At 47.6% G+C, this 19715-nt stretch overlaps 4 protein-coding genes across 4 annotated transcripts; 1 reads left to right on the plus strand and 3 right to left on the minus strand.

Moving 5' to 3' along the window:
* Positions 1-737: 737 nt before the first annotated feature.
* Positions 738-3820, minus strand: HD556DRAFT_1535572 (uncharacterized protein; the record flags this gene model as incomplete). The annotated part of the gene is made up of 8 exons (XM_041309605.1): positions 738-1819; positions 1876-2659; positions 2712-2830; positions 2884-2990; positions 3075-3225; positions 3275-3397; positions 3452-3580; positions 3685-3820. 8 exons carry the CDS (start codon positions 3818-3820, stop codon positions 738-740), a joined length of 2631 nt encoding a protein of 876 aa, XP_041161652.1.
* Positions 3821-9764: 5944 nt separating this feature from the next.
* On the plus strand, positions 9765-10261 carry HD556DRAFT_1307219 (uncharacterized protein; the record flags this gene model as incomplete). Its single annotated transcript, XM_041300011.1, has 3 exons — positions 9765-9878; positions 9957-9992; positions 10043-10261. The coding sequence occupies 3 exons, from the start codon at positions 9765-9767 to the stop codon at positions 10259-10261; spliced, it is 369 nt and encodes a 122-aa protein (XP_041161653.1).
* Positions 10262-11591: 1330 nt separating this feature from the next.
* On the minus strand, positions 11592-12685 carry HD556DRAFT_1307220 (uncharacterized protein; the record flags this gene model as incomplete). Its single annotated transcript, XM_041300012.1, has 7 exons — positions 11592-11708; positions 11734-11813; positions 11986-12061; positions 12167-12285; positions 12362-12481; positions 12575-12631; positions 12655-12685. The coding sequence occupies 7 exons, from the start codon at positions 12683-12685 to the stop codon at positions 11592-11594; spliced, it is 600 nt and encodes a 199-aa protein (XP_041161654.1).
* A 719-nt stretch (positions 12686-13404) lies between these two features.
* HD556DRAFT_1526464 (WD40-repeat-containing domain protein) lies at positions 13405-15688 on the minus strand (the record flags this gene model as incomplete). The annotated part of the gene is made up of 5 exons (XM_041309312.1): positions 13405-13954; positions 14010-14369; positions 14418-14504; positions 14557-14673; positions 14726-15688. The coding sequence occupies 5 exons, from the start codon at positions 15686-15688 to the stop codon at positions 13724-13726; spliced, it is 1758 nt and encodes a 585-aa protein (XP_041161655.1). The 3' UTR covers positions 13405-13723.
* Positions 15689-19715: the final 4027 nt, after the last annotated feature.

The following is a 19715-nucleotide window of genomic DNA, read 5'->3' on the forward strand; positions in this document are numbered from 1 at the left end:
TAAGTAGAGAAGTAGAGGATCGATGAGAGTTGGGATGAGGTCGCTCCAGTGACTATACAGTAAACTAGCCGATCGGTCTGACGCAATCCGTCGTTTGACTGGAGTGTCGATTGCTGAGGTATCGAGAGATGGTTGGTCGAACGTTTCCACATCTTCAAAGTGAAGTGCTGTGGTATCATCATTCTCTATGTGTTGAGGGTGCTTGGCAGTATCATCGTGTGATGGATGAGGAGACAACACCTGCGAGCTTTGTTCTTCATACCGTGGCTTCATAAGTTCCTTCATTTCAGCCAAAAGTCGGCGGCGTTTCGCCTCTGCGCCTGGTAACTCCACCAATGTTTGAGTCTTCCGTTTATCTCGAGCTTTCCTGGGGCTCACAAAGTGGTGGCCTAGGCCAAAAGTTGCGACTTGAGCTTTACAAGTGGGATGGGGTGTTGAGAAAGACATAGTGGTGGAAAGAAGAGAAGGACATACCACTTGAAAAATCAGAGAGTAGCGGATGCCAAGCTAAGTGCAAGTGAGGCACAAGATGTATCAGAGGTATCGGAGGGTGGTGCAGGAGGTATCGGAGGTATTGGAGGGCGGTGCAGGAGGTATTGGAGGTATTGGAGGGTGGTGCAGGAGGTATTGGAGGTATCGGAGGGTGGTGCAGGAGGGTGGTGCAAGAGGGACGAGAGGTGCGAGTTATTAATAGATGGTGGGAGGGTATGTCTCAGAGACTAGTTTCCCATAACATATTAACCGGGTCTCTTAGACCCTTTATAGGCACCGAGAAGTGCTGCCTGAGGTGCATTTTGAAGATCTGAGAATAAGGGGGGAAGGAGGAAGCGGGAGAAGCCCTCGATCTTCCGGATCTCTTCTACAGCTTCATTCCACTCCTTTACTACACGTCTGTACCTGGTTTCTTCTGCTTCCGGATTGACTATTGGAGTCCCTTCTGCACGGCTCGCGGGAGGTTTATCAAGGAGGGAACTGAGGTGTCTGAATCTCTTCATCAGGGCCACTGCATAATCACCGCGGGTCTGGAGGCTGTCAAGAGGGGTGCGGAGTCGTGTCATCTGGGTCCAGATGATGGTCCTGCCCTGTTCCAACAACTCAACAGCGCGACACACATCACCACTACAAAGAGCACACAATGCAGCATTGACGGCAAGTGTACTCGGGAAGTCCTTCATGATATTGTGACGAGATGATACTGCAGCCGTGTTAGACATGTAAGCATCGAGAAGTTGCATGGAAGTCGTATAAGCCTCTAGTTGAGTATGATGTCTGTGTTGATCAGCACGGCAAACCCAAAGTAGACTTGTTTGCAGGCGGGATAGCAAGCCTCCAGAGACAACATCTGCTGCTGCCTTGAAATGATGCATGGCAACATTCAGACACTCCGGATCTTCGCCCGCGCCGGTGCCGTCAAGCCTTGAATGATGGAATGATAGGTAGACCGCAGCTAGCGTCTTGTGGACAACTAATTGACGAGGATCATGTTGCGTCAATAGAGTCAATGCACAGCGTAGGTTCTCTAGTGACTCGTCAAGGTCTTCTCGGTTGCCTCGGCGGCCAAAGCAGAAGGAGAGTTCATTCCCGAGGTTATGTAATGACCCGGGCCGATCTGGGTGGCCTACCGGGCGCAAGGCCAGCGCTTCCCTGTGAAGTGCGATACCCTGATCCAAGTCTTCGTCGTTGCCTCGGTGGTCAAAGCGGGAGGAGAGTTTAGTCGCGAGGTTATTTAATGACAAGGACCGATGTGTGTGACCGACAGGGCACAAGGCCAGCGCTTCCCTGCTCAGTGCGATACCCTGATCCAAGTCTTCGTCGTTGCCTTGGCGCTGAAAGCGGGAGGAGAGTCGATTCGCGAGGTTAATGACGTGGACCGACCTGGGTCATCGACCGGGCACAAGGCCAGCTGTTCCATTTGAAGTGCGATGGCTTGATCCAAGTCTTTGTCATTGCCTCGACGCTCGAAGCGAGTGTGCAGCATTGCGGCCAGATTGCATAGCAATTGCCCTCGGTAAGCATGTCCGGTCTTGTAGTACACCAGTGCATCATAATGAAGGGATATCACTTCATCTAAGTCACGCGGTTCATCTCTCTGCAAACATCGCTCTGCTCGATGAAAAAGTTGATTCGGCGACAACGGAAGCATGGATGTGGCAGGCCCCTCCTGCTGAAGATAATTTGCATACATGCTTCCATGCACAGCGGATGTTTCCATTGCAGTCAAAGCTGCTCTGTAAATGTGGCTGTTGGCGTGACAAACATCAAGTACATCGCTCAGTAGCTCTTTACCCGTGTCGACATCTGTTTGAAATCCCCGCCTCGCAAAGCGAGAGAGCAGAGAAATAGCGAGATGGAGTTGGGTCGTGGGTCGGTCTGGATGACCAGCAGGACGCAAATCCAGTGCGTCTTGAAAAAGAGAGATGGGTTTGTCGAGGTCGAGGTATCTTCCGTTAGCTTGGCAACTGATAAAATTTGCCGTGGCTAGATTGAACAGTGCTGCGGGGCGATAGGGATGATCCACAGGGCAGAGATCCGAGGCCCGTTCAAAGTGGTTTATGGATTGGTCCAGATCGGTACTGTTCTGCGTCCTGCGGTATCGTGCGAAAAGACTATGTCCGGCATCCGTCCTTACTGCTAACCCATCCATATCGCGAGATGTAAGCTACATGTTACGACGATCAGAATCAGACTGCAAGACTGCATTGATCGCTCACGGTAATAAAGGAACACAGAACACCGCCATCATTTTGATCAGGAAGTCGCTGCTCCACCGTCATGAACAGTGAAGTGCAAGCGGATACGACGTCCTCCTGCTTTGGCTGAAACATTATGGCTGTAATACTCGTTAGCATCCGTGAGCTGTTATTTGCAATAGATAATACTGACGATGAGACCTTTCGCTGCGATCCAGTAATTCTCTGACGGAGATCTCGAATGTGCGGAGGAGTTCTCCGTGACAGACCATGGGACCCAATTCAAATGAGGCATACACGCTGACCCGAACTTTAGATGATGGATCGCGCGGTCTAGAGTCTTTCTCAATACCTGCAAGACAGACAAGGTTGCAGACCACTTACAGAAGAATGCGCTCGTGCCATTCGACGACAGCCTGGTCTACGTGTACAGATTGATTACTTGTCTGATATTCAGCACCGTCAGCCTTGACCACCGCATGAAAGCCGGCAGGGATACGTCGGAGACCAAGAGCGAGATCGGTTGCGCGAATGGCTTGAGGGAAATTGTCAACACGAACTGAGCGGAGACAAACAACACATACAAGTGATGACGACTTGTTGCACCCCACTGAAGTGTATCTGTCCTGGATCCTGGGTGTGTTCTGGGTGGCTGGACTCTTCGCCCGAGGCCGGGAGGGTGTCATGAAGCTGGTCTGACAAAGAATCTGTCATGGAAAATCATAGGCACCGCCTACTGAGTGGAGGTAGATAGCACATACTGCTGGTGGCGACTTGTAGCACTTCACTGATCACCGAGTTTGTGTCTCCCAGATCCTGGGGTTGTTCCAGTTGGCCTGACTTCTCACCTAAGGCTTGGACGGTATCACCGGGTGAGTCTGGCGCGGAGTCTGTCGCGAAACAAAACAAGATATTAATGACGAAACAAAGTGTCGCCAGAATTGCTTTGGGAAATGATTGGTATGTGCTAAATGACAATAGATGTGACACATACTAAAGACAAAAACTTGTAGCATTTCGCTGAGCACAAGGTTTTCTTGCCCAGTGTCCTGGGGGTGTTCTGGGTGGCTCGGGCCCTCTTCCAAATGTGGAGGGCAGTCACTGAAATGTCCAGGGACGAATCTTGACATGCGAATGGAGGATAAATTCAAATAATAGTTGAGAATAAGATGTGTGCTGGAGGTCACGAAAATACTGCAGATCACGGGAGGTCTTCATAGATTATAAGTGAAAGACTCACAGGATGCATGTGGCATCCACACCGTGCAGCGCTAATGTCGAGACGTAAGTGACTCGCGGGATATAGAGCGACCCATCATGAGCCTCATTTAGTTACATGAGATTTGTACAGCAGAGGCACGTTGTAGGGTGCGATGTTGATTAAAGCAGCCGAAACGACTCGGAGAAGGCTGCGGCCTGCGAGGCTGAAGACTCGGAGCAGGGCATTGCACGCTTTCACGAGAATTCACGTATTGCGAAGCTGGACTACTACTGCCTGAATCCTACTGCTGTGATATGATTGTGGGAGAAGGCATGGAACTGAGAAGAACTTAAGTTGTATGTCAAAGCAGGGAGTCATGCGGCTATTAGTAATCGGTAAGGAGGCCACCGGATCAAGCTGTAATGAATTTCCACGGCCAAATATGTGTAGACGCTGTGCTGCCACAGCTGGAGCATCATTTCGTTCGTTTTCTGCCTGCAGGCATCAATCACATCGAATTGCTTCACTGCCGCTACTATAGTTTCTAGCTGTGGTAGGCTAGCCTATCTCGTGCACCTATGTAATAGAAGCTTAGGCCGTGTCACCGCAGATCTAGGAGGTACAAATTGAAGTGTCCGAATCGGAGTCTCGTCAGTCCAGTGAATTTGGTCTACATGTAGTGAGTGTGCAGCACCTTGTGCAGGTGCCAAGTTTGATTCAATCAACGCCGGACTTGGAATTTGCAAGACGAGAATTCATGATCGGTCTTTGTTATATATCAAATACCATGCTAACTTGTCCGAGTTTGATGACACTCGACGTGGACAAAGCAATGATAATAATTACAAAAGAACCAGTGTACAGCACCATTTACCCAGTGAGTATGACCTCGCATCATCCGGCGTGGCCTGATAACTGGCATCTCACTGGTAGACGAAGACATGATCCGCGCTCGGAATCTCGACTACGGGAAGTCGTGGACTGTATACGAGAGAAGTCTGCCGGGATCTTGGAATAAGACTAGATTGTCCGGTAAAAACAAAGGTTGCTAGTGAGTCCGGGGGGCTATCTCCTTTCAATTTGATGCTTATCAGAAGAACACAAACCATAGATCACGAGCCAGCGTGCTTACAAGATTCAATCCTTGCCCACAACAACGTATGCAAGTGCTACGAAATTCGAGATTGCGCTAAAGATCTTAGTGGGTATCTGAAGTCACTGGTAAGCAACTCGTTAAACGGCAGAAGAGTCTAGAGCATCACTCACGAAAAACAATGTTCGTGCCAGCCCAGCCTGAGTGTCCAGCTACCAGTGATCAATTGGTCTTATTGAGAGTTTAGAGCAATCGTTCGTTTATGCCACTTTAAGGTGCGTCTTATGTGTTGTCCTCGTATTTGCTGTGGCACAGCTTCATTGCTGCGTAGATGCAGCACACAGGTCTGCGACTGGCGCTACGCACCGTGCACCCTCCTATACATCCATACTCCTAACAAACATTCAACAGCGTCTCGTGCTCCTCTCAATTCCGCACGTTTCGGTTGGGTATGCAAGCTGATCTATAGCGTCGATGGATATAGTATTCGGATGGCCTACATGATCTCTCACCTATCAACTCCAGCGAAAATCGGATATAGCCATTTTCACGTGCAGGTTTACTGTGGCTATGACACTTCGTATGATGATCAAGCTAAGTCGAAGCAAAAATAGTCTACTTGTGGAAACGATCATGTCCGAGTTTCACTGTTGGCTGAAGCTTGAAGTTCAGACGTCTCCATGCCAGCGTGATGGGGGCTGAAGTCATGGAACACCAACACCTAGAAAGCATCAACCAATAAGCATAGCATGGGCATTATGCGATGAAACATCCCCACAATATTGATAACTCTTGATGTCTTCAGCGGATCCTTGTATTATCGTCAAGGGAAAGTTCTAGGACTATGTAATATCAGCACAAACACAAAAAAGGTGGAGCTCGTATATCTAGATAAGCGATGGGACCGTTCTTCTTTGAGGAAATGTTCTCGGACGACTATGCAAGTCCTGCAGCGAGTACAGATCTTAATTAGCTGAACGCCTCGGGACAGCGAACGCGACAGTATCTTGACTCTGGGGAGAGTTTATATTCAGTTCTGTGACAGACTCCGACAATGGCATCAGACAGGAACACAGCATTATTTAGAGTGGATTCAGCGCATTCGACATCACATGGTCATCAAAGTGACCTCAGAAGCACCCGGAAAGCGGAAGAACGAAGGTGATGTATGTGTAGCTCCTCGATGATACTGCAATGTCACGCCTCGAGAAGGCGCTTGGAGACACATAATACCTAGATGAGCACGGGTTCTCCATACTGCAAAGTAGCAATTAGAATGGCACGACAGAAGTGTGGCGTTCGGATGGGAACTCACATACAGAAGAGTCGACGGACACGTTGTAAGGAGAAGTTGCACAGACCCGATAGGTCAAAACTTCCACGCATGAAAGAGGGAGAGTCAATGGAGGCAAATATTGTGAGGAGACGTCGCACAGGCCCGACGAGTTGGAGCTTCCCAGTAAGCGAGTCATATTTGACACAACCACTTGGAAAGCACCAACTAACCGGCATAGTTCCATGGGTGTACGGGGAGTAAAAGGATTATGCTGATCGTAGAAAATTTGATATTGATCCACCATTAGGCCGATCACCGTGAACGAATTTGGTCATCCATGTGCATGGACCATGTTTCGTGGTGGGATGCCCATGAACGGGGGGCAGGTGGATCGTTGAGTCAGCAGTGTGCGAGGCGCCGCTTCAAAAATTAAAATAGCCACTTACTTTGGCTTCGAGCTTCTGCTAATTGCAAGTACCAACAATTCCATGTCTCGGAGTATAGTCCCAGCGCTAACAAGAATAAGTATAAAATCAACGCGATTGAATTGAAGAGGTGGCCGTTCCCTTCCTCGCTTCCACTTGCAATTGTCATTCCTTTCTGCCCACGACACTAGTACGAACGACTCTACTAGTAAAGTGTCGTAACTTGCTCGGATCCCAAGGGCCAAGTGAACGCGAACTTTGAGAATTGAGCAGCCCTTTTGAGTCCCATTAGTAACTAAGTGTCCACGTTCACCAGTGCAGACCAATCATGCATGCATGGACTTATACCAGGATATGTCACCTTGCAGTATGTCGCGTTCTGTATTTGCCTCTAGTAGCACTAACGTTCATCCAGTGAACATTGGCCAACCAGCCTGAGACGCTTGGATATGATGATCACGTATGGTTCACCATTATTCGCGTGTCAAGCCTTGTCCCCGCTGTATCGAGCGGCGAGCCTCATTCATGTTGTATGACTCGTATCCATTCCCTCTCATACCTCAGCAAAACTGCATAAAGCTTTGGCTATGCCGCATCAATTTTACTCCATGATATGCCAAGGCTGCGTCAAACCATGCGGAGACAGGAAGAGTAGACGATAATATCAGGAATTAATATTGTAGGCTAGTTGGGTATGCTGCTAATAGCTTTGACGCGGCATCTTTGCCTCATCACAACCGCGTCACTGGTGAATCATGACAAAGGTAGAACTCCATGGCCGCCGGAATCACTATACCCACTAAATGACCAGAAGGAACAGGTTCTCCCGAGTCCCACAGTATCATCCGCCGGGCACAACCATTTTACCAAACCTTCTTGTTGATAATATAAAAGCGAGTCATCTTCCTACTGTCACCAGCGTCCACCCATCTCAGACTCAAAGAGATCATTCGAGTACCTCAGTAGATCATACCACCCTAAACAGACAATGCGTTTCTTCTTCCCCGCCATTATTATTGCGTTGACCGCATCTATGATGTCTGTTACAGCAAGGCAAGTCCCAGGCTGTAGTCCTGAAGGCGAGAGTTGCAAGACGGCTAGCGACTGTTGCGATAAAAATGTGGACTGCGTTCTTACGTGCGGGGGGCCCAACCAAAAACCTAGCGACAAACTGGTGAGTACTTTTACATTTGTATTGGTGCTGTTGTTAATATAGCAATATGCAGAACACTGCTGAATGAGAAATGAGCAGAGGCAGTATTGGGTGGAAGGAGTACATGATATGATCACTGCGACCCGCTGGCTCGATACGACTTCCATTTGACTGTCACCAACTCGGTGCGCCTTGCGGCCCTTGCCAAGGAGATGGTTATCATGAGTCATTATCATAGCTGCATGTCTTCTCGGTATAAAACTTTCTCCAAGTATAGTCACAGCACTAACGAGAACAAGTATAAAACCAACGCGGTTGAGTTGAAAAGGCCTCAGATCAATTCCTCCTGTTGCAGTGAGTAGCCTTCTTAATGCGGCACACTATGCAATTTCATCGAGCCAACGTATAATAGCTTTTCTAAAACATTTTCAGAGCAACTTTTCGTACATTGGACTTTTGTCGGCGTGTGGCTTTCCTAGCATGGTCACATCATAGGCTGATGCGTGCATAGTTATACCAGATACCATGAGGCTCGTTCAAATTGTTTACCTCACAATCCTCGCTGCTGCCAGTGCCGCTGCCGCTGCCGGTGCCACTAGAGTAAAGCCAGCATCTGATCCTCGTACATCCTGTGCAGGCCCATGTGAATCCTCCGAACAATCCTTGGAGTGCAAGGAATGGCCAGGGACACGACCTTACCTTGAGCGGACTGGGTGCTGGCTGTGTTGTACACCGCAATAAATGAGTAAGTACCAGATGATTGTGGGATACAGCAGGCTGAAGGTGATAAGTTAGCACCTCGATGATACTCGAGAAGTCTGAAGTTGGCCCTCATATAGGAACCCCAGGCAAGGAACGCAGGCGGACCGGGCCATGGGACGAGTATGGGATCTTCATCCTAGCAGAATAATAATTAGGATTGCACAGCAGAAATACAATGCTGGTATAGGAACTCAAACATGAAAGAGCAGACTTGTATCAATGGAGGCAAGTATTACAAGGAGACGTTGCACAGGCACGATGGTTTGGAGTTCGACAATCGCTTGGGCAGCACCAATCAATCCGCATAAGTCCGTGGGTGTACGGCGCAGTTTGCAGGCAGGCGATTATAGACAGGTGGTGATATTTAGCAAGAGGATGCATTTGGATGATCATACTAATCGGCCCGATGATACTGGTCCATCACTAGTAGGCCGATCACCGTGGTGAACGAAGTTGGTCGTCATCATCCATGGGCTATGGCCCGTATTTCTTGTGGTGGGATGTGCGCGTTGGGAACCCAGTTCATTTCTTGATGTTGCAACTCCCAGGTTGGGTTTTTGCGCCATATTCCACACGGTGGGAATTTCGCACAGCCTGGCGAACTTCTACCGAGCCAATCATTATCTGAAATTAAATTCTGAATGCATCTGCATCATGTACAACCCGTTCGCTCAGCATACTCATATGTCTAAACACTCACATTCACGAACACTATCAAGTGGAAAGGCCTGGGAGTCGAGGATCGCAAAAACCCAGGCCAATGAAGTGGAACCATAAACAATGGTGGGCAAACTTGAACTTCCTTGGGAATTACAAAACTACAAAATCGAACAGGAGGATGGGAATCGGTGCGATAAGCCAGTACTAGAACTACTCGGATACACACGCTCCGCGTTATGTGTATGTGCGTCAAATTCTCTTCCGACTCGCGTGGCTGACAACCTGTCTGCCAACTTAAAAGTGTTGCTTGATCAGCGTCCCCATGGAGCCTCTAAAAACGTTCAGCAGTGGCCAATATTTGTTCTTATGCAAATACTGTTATTGCTAATTAATCATTAACCATCCTTCCTGTTGTGCTGGTTCTGTTTAATTTGTATTTGACTATAACTAACTTGGTTCACTTCAGGTAGCATGCGGAGATGGATCTCATAAACGGATCTCTGCATGTCTTATCGGTATAAAACTTTCTCCGAGTATAGTTCCAGCGCTAACGAGAACAAGTATAAATTCAACGCGGTTGAATTGAAAAGGCTTTGGAGACGAACGCCTACTGTTGCAGTGAGTAGCCCTTTTGCGCCACACTATACGCATCTCATTAAACCGACATGCAATAGCTCTTCTGAGACTTTTTCATAGCAACTTCCCGCAAATTGCACAAACAGTCTTTTGTCGGTACGTGGTTTCACAAAGTCACATCATAGGCTGATGCACAATTATACCAGATATCAATCATAACCATGAAGCTCTTTCGGATCGTTTACATCACATTCCTCGCTGCTTCCGGTGCCGGTGCCGGTGCCACTAGGGCGATGACAGCATTGCCTCCTCAAATATCCTGCATAGGCCCATGCATTTCCTCTAAAGAATCTTTGAACTGCCCATCAGGGACATCGCCTTCCTGGATGGTTACGTGCTGGCGGTGCTGTGGCCAAGCTGGTTGAATCTCTCCGTCATTTTTGCTCTCAATGCATGTAACATGTATATCATGTACCGTATTCCAAAAATTAACACAGACAAGATTCCTCAGTGAAGCAAAAACAGAGCTGCACAGCAAGCTCCCTGACCCACGTCCTTGATGAATTGAATGGTCGCTTGACCACTATCTCTGCGCTCTGCTCAGAGATGGCCGGCGGAGTCATGGTTCGCGTACCTGGCGTCGGTATCGTTCATCGTAATTGCACTCGCACAAGCAACTTCAGAATTATCTACTCCGTATCCAATTCTATTCATTCGAGGTATACTCGTTTTCCAGGGTGTCGGGCATCTTTGACCTCCCTCCCCCGGGATCTACTTGCTAAGTTGAGTTCATGCTTCACCGATTCATAAATGTCTGTTTGAATGCTGATTGCATGCTGAGCTCGTTATTCTCCCACTTGACTTTCGCTCTACTGTTTGCTTGGTATTTCCACTTTTTCCCTCGCTGCATAGGTCCCAGGATGTATTGGTCTGCATATGAGACAGCGCCGCTACAAGTCACCTACTCAAGTTCCAGATACCGATATGTACAATCAATCCCCGGCTAGCTGTTGAGTACTTCATCGATCATCCACAACCTGTTCGCTCAGATACCAAATGTCTAAACACTCACACTCACGAACACTATCAAGTGGAAAGGCCCAGGAGTTGAGGATCGTGACAACCTGGGCCGATAAACTGGAACCCTGGAGGTATTGGCAATTGGCGCGATAAGCCAGACGGTCACGGAAAACAGCACTAGGACTAGTCGGATATGCACACTCCACGTTATGTCACGTATGTGCGTCAAATTCTCTGCTGACTCGCGTGGCTGACAACCCCTTAAAAGTGTCAGCATCCCCATAGCAGTGGCCAATATTTGTTCTTATGCAAATACTGTTATTTGCTCTTCATCGTTCTTGTTGTGCTGGCTCGGTTTAACTTGTAACTAACTTGGTGCAATTCAGGTAGCATGCGGAGATGGATCTTATAAACGGATTTTTGCACGTCTTATCGTATAAAACTTTCTCCGAATATAGTTCCAGCGCTAACGAGAACAAGTATATAATCAACGTGGTTGAATTGAAAGGCCTCAGAGACGAACGCCTCCTGTTGCAGTGAGTAGCCCTCCCGCACTACACTATGCGTATTTCATTAAACCGACATGTAATAGCTCTTCTAAGACTTTTTCATAGCAACTTCCTGCACATTGGACAATCAGTCTTTTGTCGGTGTGGGGTTTCCTCACAAGGTCACATCAGCTGATGCATAATTATACCAGATATCAATCATAACCATGAAGCTCTTTCAAATCGTTTACATCACATTCCTCACTGCTTCCAGTGCCGCTGCCATTGCCACTAGGGCGATGGCAGCATCGCCTCCTCTAATAACCTGCGAAGGCCTATGCGTTTCCTCTAAACAATCTTTGGACTGCATAGAAAGGACATCACCTTACTATACGCAGGCTGGGTGCTGGCAGTGCTGTGGTCAAACTGGTTGAATCTTCTGTCATTTTTGCTCTCCGGATGTATTGGTCTGCAAAGCAGACAGCGCCGCTACAATTCACCACTATAAATTTCTAGAGAACGATATGTACAATCAATCCCTGGCTAGCTATTGAGTTCACAGCACGAGAAATCGTTTGAGCACGGTGGATCTGTGCCATCTGTGCACAATGTAAACCAATGTCGACGAATTGGCATCTTACCAACGCCAACCAAGCGCGAGAGGAAATCCAAGGCTGTAGAGATCTCCGAGTCAGATGACGAGCCTGGACCTTCAAGCTTCAAGCGCCGGGCAGATCAACTCTCACTTCCGGCCATGCTCGTTTGTACTTCTTCTTATTGCTAAATCGCCCTGTCGTTCCGAATCCCACTGCACGCACACACCAGCCACGTCATCCAAGTCAGGAACTCCATGTGTCCACTCAATCGCCATGGATATTTCTCATGGTGGTATTGAATACACAACGAGCTCAAGCGTGAGAAGACCAAGGTGGTCCGGCCGTCTATGATTGAGTTGGTTGAGAGAGACGGAAAATTTAGAAGAAAATGAGCCACCGGTAACGCCAGAAAGTGACTTACATAGTAACTGGTTTTCTTCTCCCGCTAGTTCCATATTATCGAGGTCGTGCATCAGGTTTTTTGAAATGTCACTACCCGAATCGAACAAGGAATTTGAAATGAGGACGAAGGTGTCGCCATCTGTATTAGATATGATTTGAGATCTTGTTGAGCTTTAGAGACAGTCTAGATATGCAGAATTGTGAGAGGATGTCAACTGTAACAGCTGGAGACCTACCTTGGTGTTGCAGATCAAAGCGTCAAGATTCAAAGGAGGCGGCAGAGTGTTGCCTGCGAACAAAAAAGGAAATGACTATTGATCAAACAAGTGGTGGTGCTGGACATTGGGGCTACTGCGTGGGTCTGCAACGAGTCCAAGTGGACTGAAGACAATCATCTCGCAGTGGTGCTGGGTGGCGCTGCATTTATCCTGTACCAGGAGGGGTACTGGTGAAAGAGATAGCAAAACTGCCAGGGATACGTGGTCAGTGTGAGTGCTGTGTCCAACAACCAAGGTACAGCGCGAACCTAGAACGGAGCAATGATGCAATTCAAAATGCAGCGTTGCCACCTACAAGAATTTCTTCATATTTCAAAATAGATTTGAGGGTGGTGACGCTGCGACTCAATTCAGGTACTTCCATTTGATTTTTCCGCTAGAATATCAATAGCATTCAAAGGATCACTCAACTAAGCAAAGGTGCGAACCTAGAGTGAAACTCAACTCTGCGAAACAACTCTGCAACCTGCTCAAAATGCAGCGCCATCGCCTGCCAGAATTTCCTCACATGTCAGTCGAGGAAAACAAGACCAGGCGATGGCACTGCAGCTCCGATTTGAGGTGCTCTCAAAGCGAAAGGAACATTGATGTTTTTGGAAGAATATCAACAATGTTCGAAGGGCATCTAAGTAAAGGTACGAACCTAGAGTGAAGCTTCGAAGAGCAATTCTGTTATCTGTTCGAAAAGCAGCGACACCAACTGTGAGTATTTCTTGAAATACTTCTAAACAACCCTCTACAGGTTATGTTGCTGTAGCTTGGATGAACGCCTAATATCACGGTTGGCAGATAGGGACTGCTCTTGGTATGGAGCATACTAACGGTGCAATATATTCAAAGTGCTGACAACGTACATTCAGTGGGTGTGGTGTTTGCCAAAGTCACAATCTTCCTGCAGTGTGACCTTGTGGCCTTCGGTGCAGAAGGACACGCGTTTGTTTGAAGGCGAAAACGTCGAATATCAAAAATATCGCATAGACAACGAATCACGACGAGGAAAGTAGATTGATGATGTGCTGAAAGGCATAACGAAAGAAATATAAGTGCAGAATCACCAGAAGCAAAGGTGAGACAGTTCAGCATATGCTACAACGCTAGCTGTATCAATGACTATTAGCGTGTGATGGTGATACACAGCAGAGAAATAACACGATCTGGGTCCACCATTGGATGAGTAGTGACTGTGCGACTGCTGTACCTGCTGTGGTAGTGCTAGCACCTGGAACAGGAGGTGTCGCGGGTCTCGAGGCATCGGTAGGCTGACTGTGCGATTGGGTTTGCTCATTTGCTCGTTTTGCTTTCATGAAATTTGGCCCCCGAGCGACAACCAAAGACTGAACAGAAATCATTGAACCACGGCGATGATAAAGGCACTCAGGAGAGGCATACCTGCTTGTCCCGTATCGCAGCCACTTCGACAACACGAGGACAGCTTGGGCGTTGCGGGGGTTCGACATTCTCATTGGTGTGGGGTTGAGAGCGCAAGGGTGGGGACAACCGACTGAAAAGTGCATCTAGACGCGAACTGAAAGGTATTGTGGGATAAGGTTCAGATTCTTCATCAGTGCCAGGTCGAAGTCGAGGTAAAAATGAGGAAAGGCTAGCTAGGAGCACATGCGGATCTAACCGCAAAGGTGTGGAGGGTTCCGGAAGTTCAGTCGCTTCATCATTTTTGGGTCGAAAGCGGCGGAGGAACGATGAACGGAGTGCATTTACAGAGAAATGAGGGTGTGTACCAATGGGAGAGGTCTGAGAGGTCTAGATAAGAATTAAGCAATAAAAATACTGATTACGTACAGTAACATCGGCTTCCATGCCGGCAAAAAACGTTGGTGAGAGCTCATTGACACCACCAGACTGGTCAGAATATTGCGTAGCATCAGCCTGGAATGTTGCTGTTATAATGAATGAGAAGCATTGGAAAGACGGCACGTACTTCCAAAAATGACTTGCCATCGAGCGAAGAGCGTGATGTGTGCTGTATATCTAAACCGCCTTGAGATGTGTTGTGTTCGAGTCCACCTGACTGGCCAGGATATTGCGTAGCATCAGCCTGGAATGTTACTGTTATAATGAATGAGAGGTATTGGAAACACGGCACGTACTTCCAAAAATGTCTTGCCATCGAGCGAAGAGCGGGATATGCGCTGATCATCTTCGAAAATTAGGTCTTCAAGGCCAATTTTTTTGAGGATGGCGTAAACGTCCCATGTGTACACGTTCTTATTTTCGCAAGTAGTGACTAGCATCTTTCCATCAGGGGAAAGGGCTGCAGAGCGCAAACCCCATTCGTAACAGAGGGGTGGTCCGACTGGGAGGTTGGTTTGAGGATTCCATAAGCGCGCTGTTTTATCCCATGATGCACTTGCAAGGAGGCGGGTGTCCTGACACAAGGAGATGGCGAAGACAACGTCCTTGTGACCGTCTTCAAGCGTGGCAATCTGCTGCCAAGTGGCAGTGTCGAATATCCTAATCAGGCTATATGAACTGGAAAGAAGCTTGCTTCCATCCGACGTCCATGCCAAGCCGAAAGCCCAGCTGTGTGTTTGAATTTCAAGTGTTTTGAGACGTTCGCCTGTCTTCGCATTCCAGATATGCACAGCGTTCTCCTTATAACCGCTCGTCGCAAGTTTTGAAGAGTCAGGCGAGTACATTACCGCATACACCCAATCATGCCCGGTCTCGATTGTCAGGACAGTTTTGCTGCTGCTAACATCCCAGACTCTTGTCGTCCCATCCCAGGATCCACTCGCTAGTCGCTCGCCATCTGCACTCCAGCACAATGCACACACAACATTGGTGTGTCTCGCCCATTTTGCAATGACCTTTTTTGTTTTGACGTCCCACAACCTCACTTTCCCGTCCTCGCTTCCGCTTGCAATTGTCTTTCCATTTGGAGACAATGCTATGGACCGCACTGCATCATTCCCGTCCCGCCAGTCCTCGCCTATCTGTGCACCGCTCTCTAAGCTCCATAGTCGGAGTGAGCCATCCAACGAACATGTGACGATGTGTCGTCCGCCCCGCAAGTGTACAACGCCGCTTATCCAGTCGGTATGGCCTTGCATTATATGGCATGGCGCAGAGTAATACATGCTCCGCGCTCAGAATCTCAAACTTTGGAAGATCGTGGACTGTGTACGCGAGAAGTTTGCCGAGATCTTAGAACGAGATCAGATAATCTGGCAGTGGCAAAGTTTGCTAGTGAGTCCAGGCCTATCTCCTTTCAATTTGATGCTTGTCAGCACCACGCAAACCATTGCTCACGAGACAGCGTGCTTACAGGATTCGATCCTCACTCGCGAGACAGTGTATGGATGTGCAGCAAAATTCGAGAACACGCAATAGATCTTAGTGGGTATCCGAAGTTGCTAGTAAGCAAGTGGTCAGCTCTAAACGGCAGAAGAGTCTAGAGCATCACTCACGAAAAACAATGTTCATGCTAGCCCAGTGCTCTACCACCAGCGATCAATGGGTGTCTGGTTGGGAGTTGAGGGCAGACGTTCGTTCAGGTCGTTTAAGGTGTGTCCCATGCGGTGTCTTGATGTTTGCTGTGGGACAGCTTCATTGCTGTGTAGATGAAGCGCACAGGTCTGCGGCCAGTGCTACGTGCTGTGCATCTAAGGAGTACGCTCATGCTTTTAACAAATATTTGACAGCATCTTGCCACTCCGCACATTATATGTCCGAACTATAGCATACACTGGATGTTCCGATATCAACAATGGCATTTTAATTGGGTACGAGAAGGTATCGCAAGCTGATACGATCACGCAGATAGTCCGAATGCTTATCTATATACATGGATGCTAAACCTCTACTCTGGCTGGGTGCTTATAGATGTTGATCAACACGAGTGATAGTCACGGTGGAAAAAATGTGCAGAACTTTCTTGGCTGAAGCTCGAACGTCTCAGTAACGGAGTCCTGGAATACCAACACATAGAAAGCACCAACAAGGTTCATCAGTGCCACGTCAATGCCGCGTCACATGCGCGTCACACTGCGTCAAAATAGCTACGTCCCTTTCACTTGACCACTATCCCTGCGCTCTGCTCAAAAACAGCCATGCTCCAAGAACTCTCAGCAGTGGCTCATATTGGACCATGCAAATATTCGCTAATTTTCTACATCTATTATCCTTCCTGGCTGCCAGTGGCTCTATTTGACTTGGATTTGGCTATCACCTGGTAACTTGGTGCGCCTTGCCAAGGAGATGGATTTCATTGTCACAGCTGCATGTCTTCTCGGTATAAAACTTTCTCCGAATATAGTCTCACCACTAACGAGAACAAGTATAAAATCAACGCAGTTGAGTTGAAAAGGCCTTAGACTAACGCCTCCTGTTGCAGTGAGTAACCCTATTGCGCCCCACTATGCGCATTTCATATCACAGCTCTTCTAAGTTACATTGTCCAGGCCTGTGCTTCTCTCAACAGCCTTCGAACTGCGACCCAGGGACGACGCCTCACTTTTTGAGCTCTACCTGCTGGATGTGCTGTAGTAGCTAGAGCGCAATGAGTCGAACCTTGGGTTAACTCGGTCATTTTTTCTCAATACAAGTAAAATGTGTGTAATACCATTTTCTAAAATGAACGAGTACTTAGCACAGACAAGTTCCCTCGGTGAAGCACAAACAGAGATGCAGCGTTGACTCTCTTCTGACCTGCGTCCCTGACAAGCTCTGACAAGTTCAAGGTGTTGCTTGAACATTATCTCTGTGCTCCGCTCAGAGATGGCCGATAGCCGTGCATTGAGCCAAGGTCATGATACGTAAGTCCGAAAGAAAAAGAATACTGTCGGGCGAAATTGACACGGTCGTGACGAGACAGTGCTCGGTCAATATTTTCTGCGTCAATATTGGCACGTCCCATGTGTATCACGCTGTGCCAAAATATTAGTATTTACTTCTTACCCACGTGGCTCTCACAGCCAAATAAAGGTGTTGGTCGACCACATCCATGTAGATACCTGCACTCCGCTCAGAAACGACGATGTCAAGGCTCCAAGAACGCTCAGTGGTGACCAATATTGGATCTTATGCAAATACTCGTCAATTTATTCTCTTCGTGGTCGCTGCAACATACTGTAACCCGCTGGCTTAATTTGACTTGAATTTGACTTGGTGCGTCTTGCGTCACTGCGTGCGAATTACCAAGGAGATGGATTTCATTATCGCAGTGCATCAGCTTGGTATAAAACCTTCTCCGAGTATACTCTCAGCACTAACGAAAACATGTATAAAATCAACACGATCGAGTTTAAACGCCCCAGAGACGAACATCTCCTGCTGCAGTGAGTAGCACTCTTACGCCATACTATGATGCGTATTTCATTGAGCAACATATAATAGCTCTTCTAATATTTTGTCATAGTAACACCGTGCACAACGCACACTCAAACATTCTATCAGTGTGTAGTTTTCTTAGCGTGGTTGCGACACTGGCCAAGACTGTCGTCCGCTCAACCGTTACACCAAAAGCCAGTGACACTGAAAGCTTATGTTTCAGTATCGCAGACAGTATTTATGTAGATTACAAGTGCAGCCTAATGTATACATCCACGTGCATATATTTATCTGTCCGTGCGCTAACATTCTCTTTCAGACAAGTGCAGCTAAAAATCCTCGCCTCGCTGATTTACTCAATGTATGTGACCAACTATTCACCCACACTGCTCTACTCAATGCCGTTATAACAGTCCGATGCAACACGCCCTTGCCTGCTCGTATAGCTTTTTCCTTCAGCCTAACGCGTTTTAGCTGGGCTGTTGATCGCAAATAGTTTTCCTTCCGACCGGCTTACGCCGTGACGTCATGACATTCAACAGATGTCAAGGACTGACGCTCCAGAAAGCCGTGCTTGACCTCCGCGCAGATTCCTGAGGTTCACAACGAGGAGAAAACAATGCGACGTAAAAAATTCAGTCACGAGTTATGCATTCAAAGTTTTGAGATGTTTATCTATCCTAAAATCTCCATTGCTCCAGCAGCAGTAACATTTGTTCAGAAACAAGCATTTCCGCAACGAACTACTTACACGTTGGTGCCATTAATCACACGGCACCAATGGGAAAACAGAAACATGACTCACTGTAGCTCATTCAACGCTTTCACACATAAGTACGTAGTAAGGCTACCACGCCAGTGAGTCAACAAATTCTGGATGGAACTACTCATACTCACCTCATCAAACTTCAGATCCACTACTGGCACGCATTTATAGGGATGACAGCAATCTGCCTGTGTGTTGCAATCGCCGCCGATTAAATGGCATTCACTGTCAGCACTGACAGTCATAGACACTGTCAAAGCAGCAACAACGGCGAGGACAACTCGGAAGGAGATATGCATTATTTATGAGATATGATTTGGAATCTCGAAAATGAATTGGTAGGAAGACGGGGTGCGTTTATGTCCTAACACTATTCTGCGCAGAACTTATAACAGAGCAGATAACATTTGCCATGGCAGCAAATTGCTGATGGAAATTTGTGGAGTAAGCACGTTATCTAGCGCAACAAAGTACTTGAATGTTGTGCGGCAATCAACCACACTGCACTAATGGGGAAGCAGAAACACGACTCGCTGTATAATTGATACGGTCGTGACGAGCCAGTACTCGGTCAAAAGTTTTCCGTGTCAATAATGGCACGTCCCATGTGCACCACGCCGTGCTAAAATATTAGGATTTACTTCTGACCCGCGCGGCCAAATAAAGGTGTTACTCGACCACATCCCTGCAAATACCTGTGCACCCGGCGCTCAGAAACGACGATGTCAAGGCTCCAAGAACGCTTAGTGGTGACCAATATTGGACCTTACGCAAATACTCGTCAGTTTACCACCAATAGTCCTTCCCGTGGTCACTGCAACATACTGTACAGTAACCGCTGGCTTGAATTTCACTTTTACCAACTTGGTGTCTTGCGCCACTGTGTGCGAATTATCAGGAAGATGGATTTCATTATCGGAGTGTGCATCAGCTGGGTATAAAACTTTCTCCAAGGATAGTCCCAGCATTAACGAGAACAAGTATAAAATTAATGCGGTTGAGTTTAAAAGACCTCAGACGAACACCTCCTGTTGCAGTGAGTA

This window comes from Suillus plorans, assembly GCF_016647745.1.
Source record: "Suillus plorans strain S12 chromosome Unknown HD556scaffold_20, whole genome shotgun sequence".
Lineage (NCBI taxonomy): Eukaryota > Fungi > Basidiomycota > Agaricomycetes > Boletales > Suillaceae > Suillus > Suillus plorans.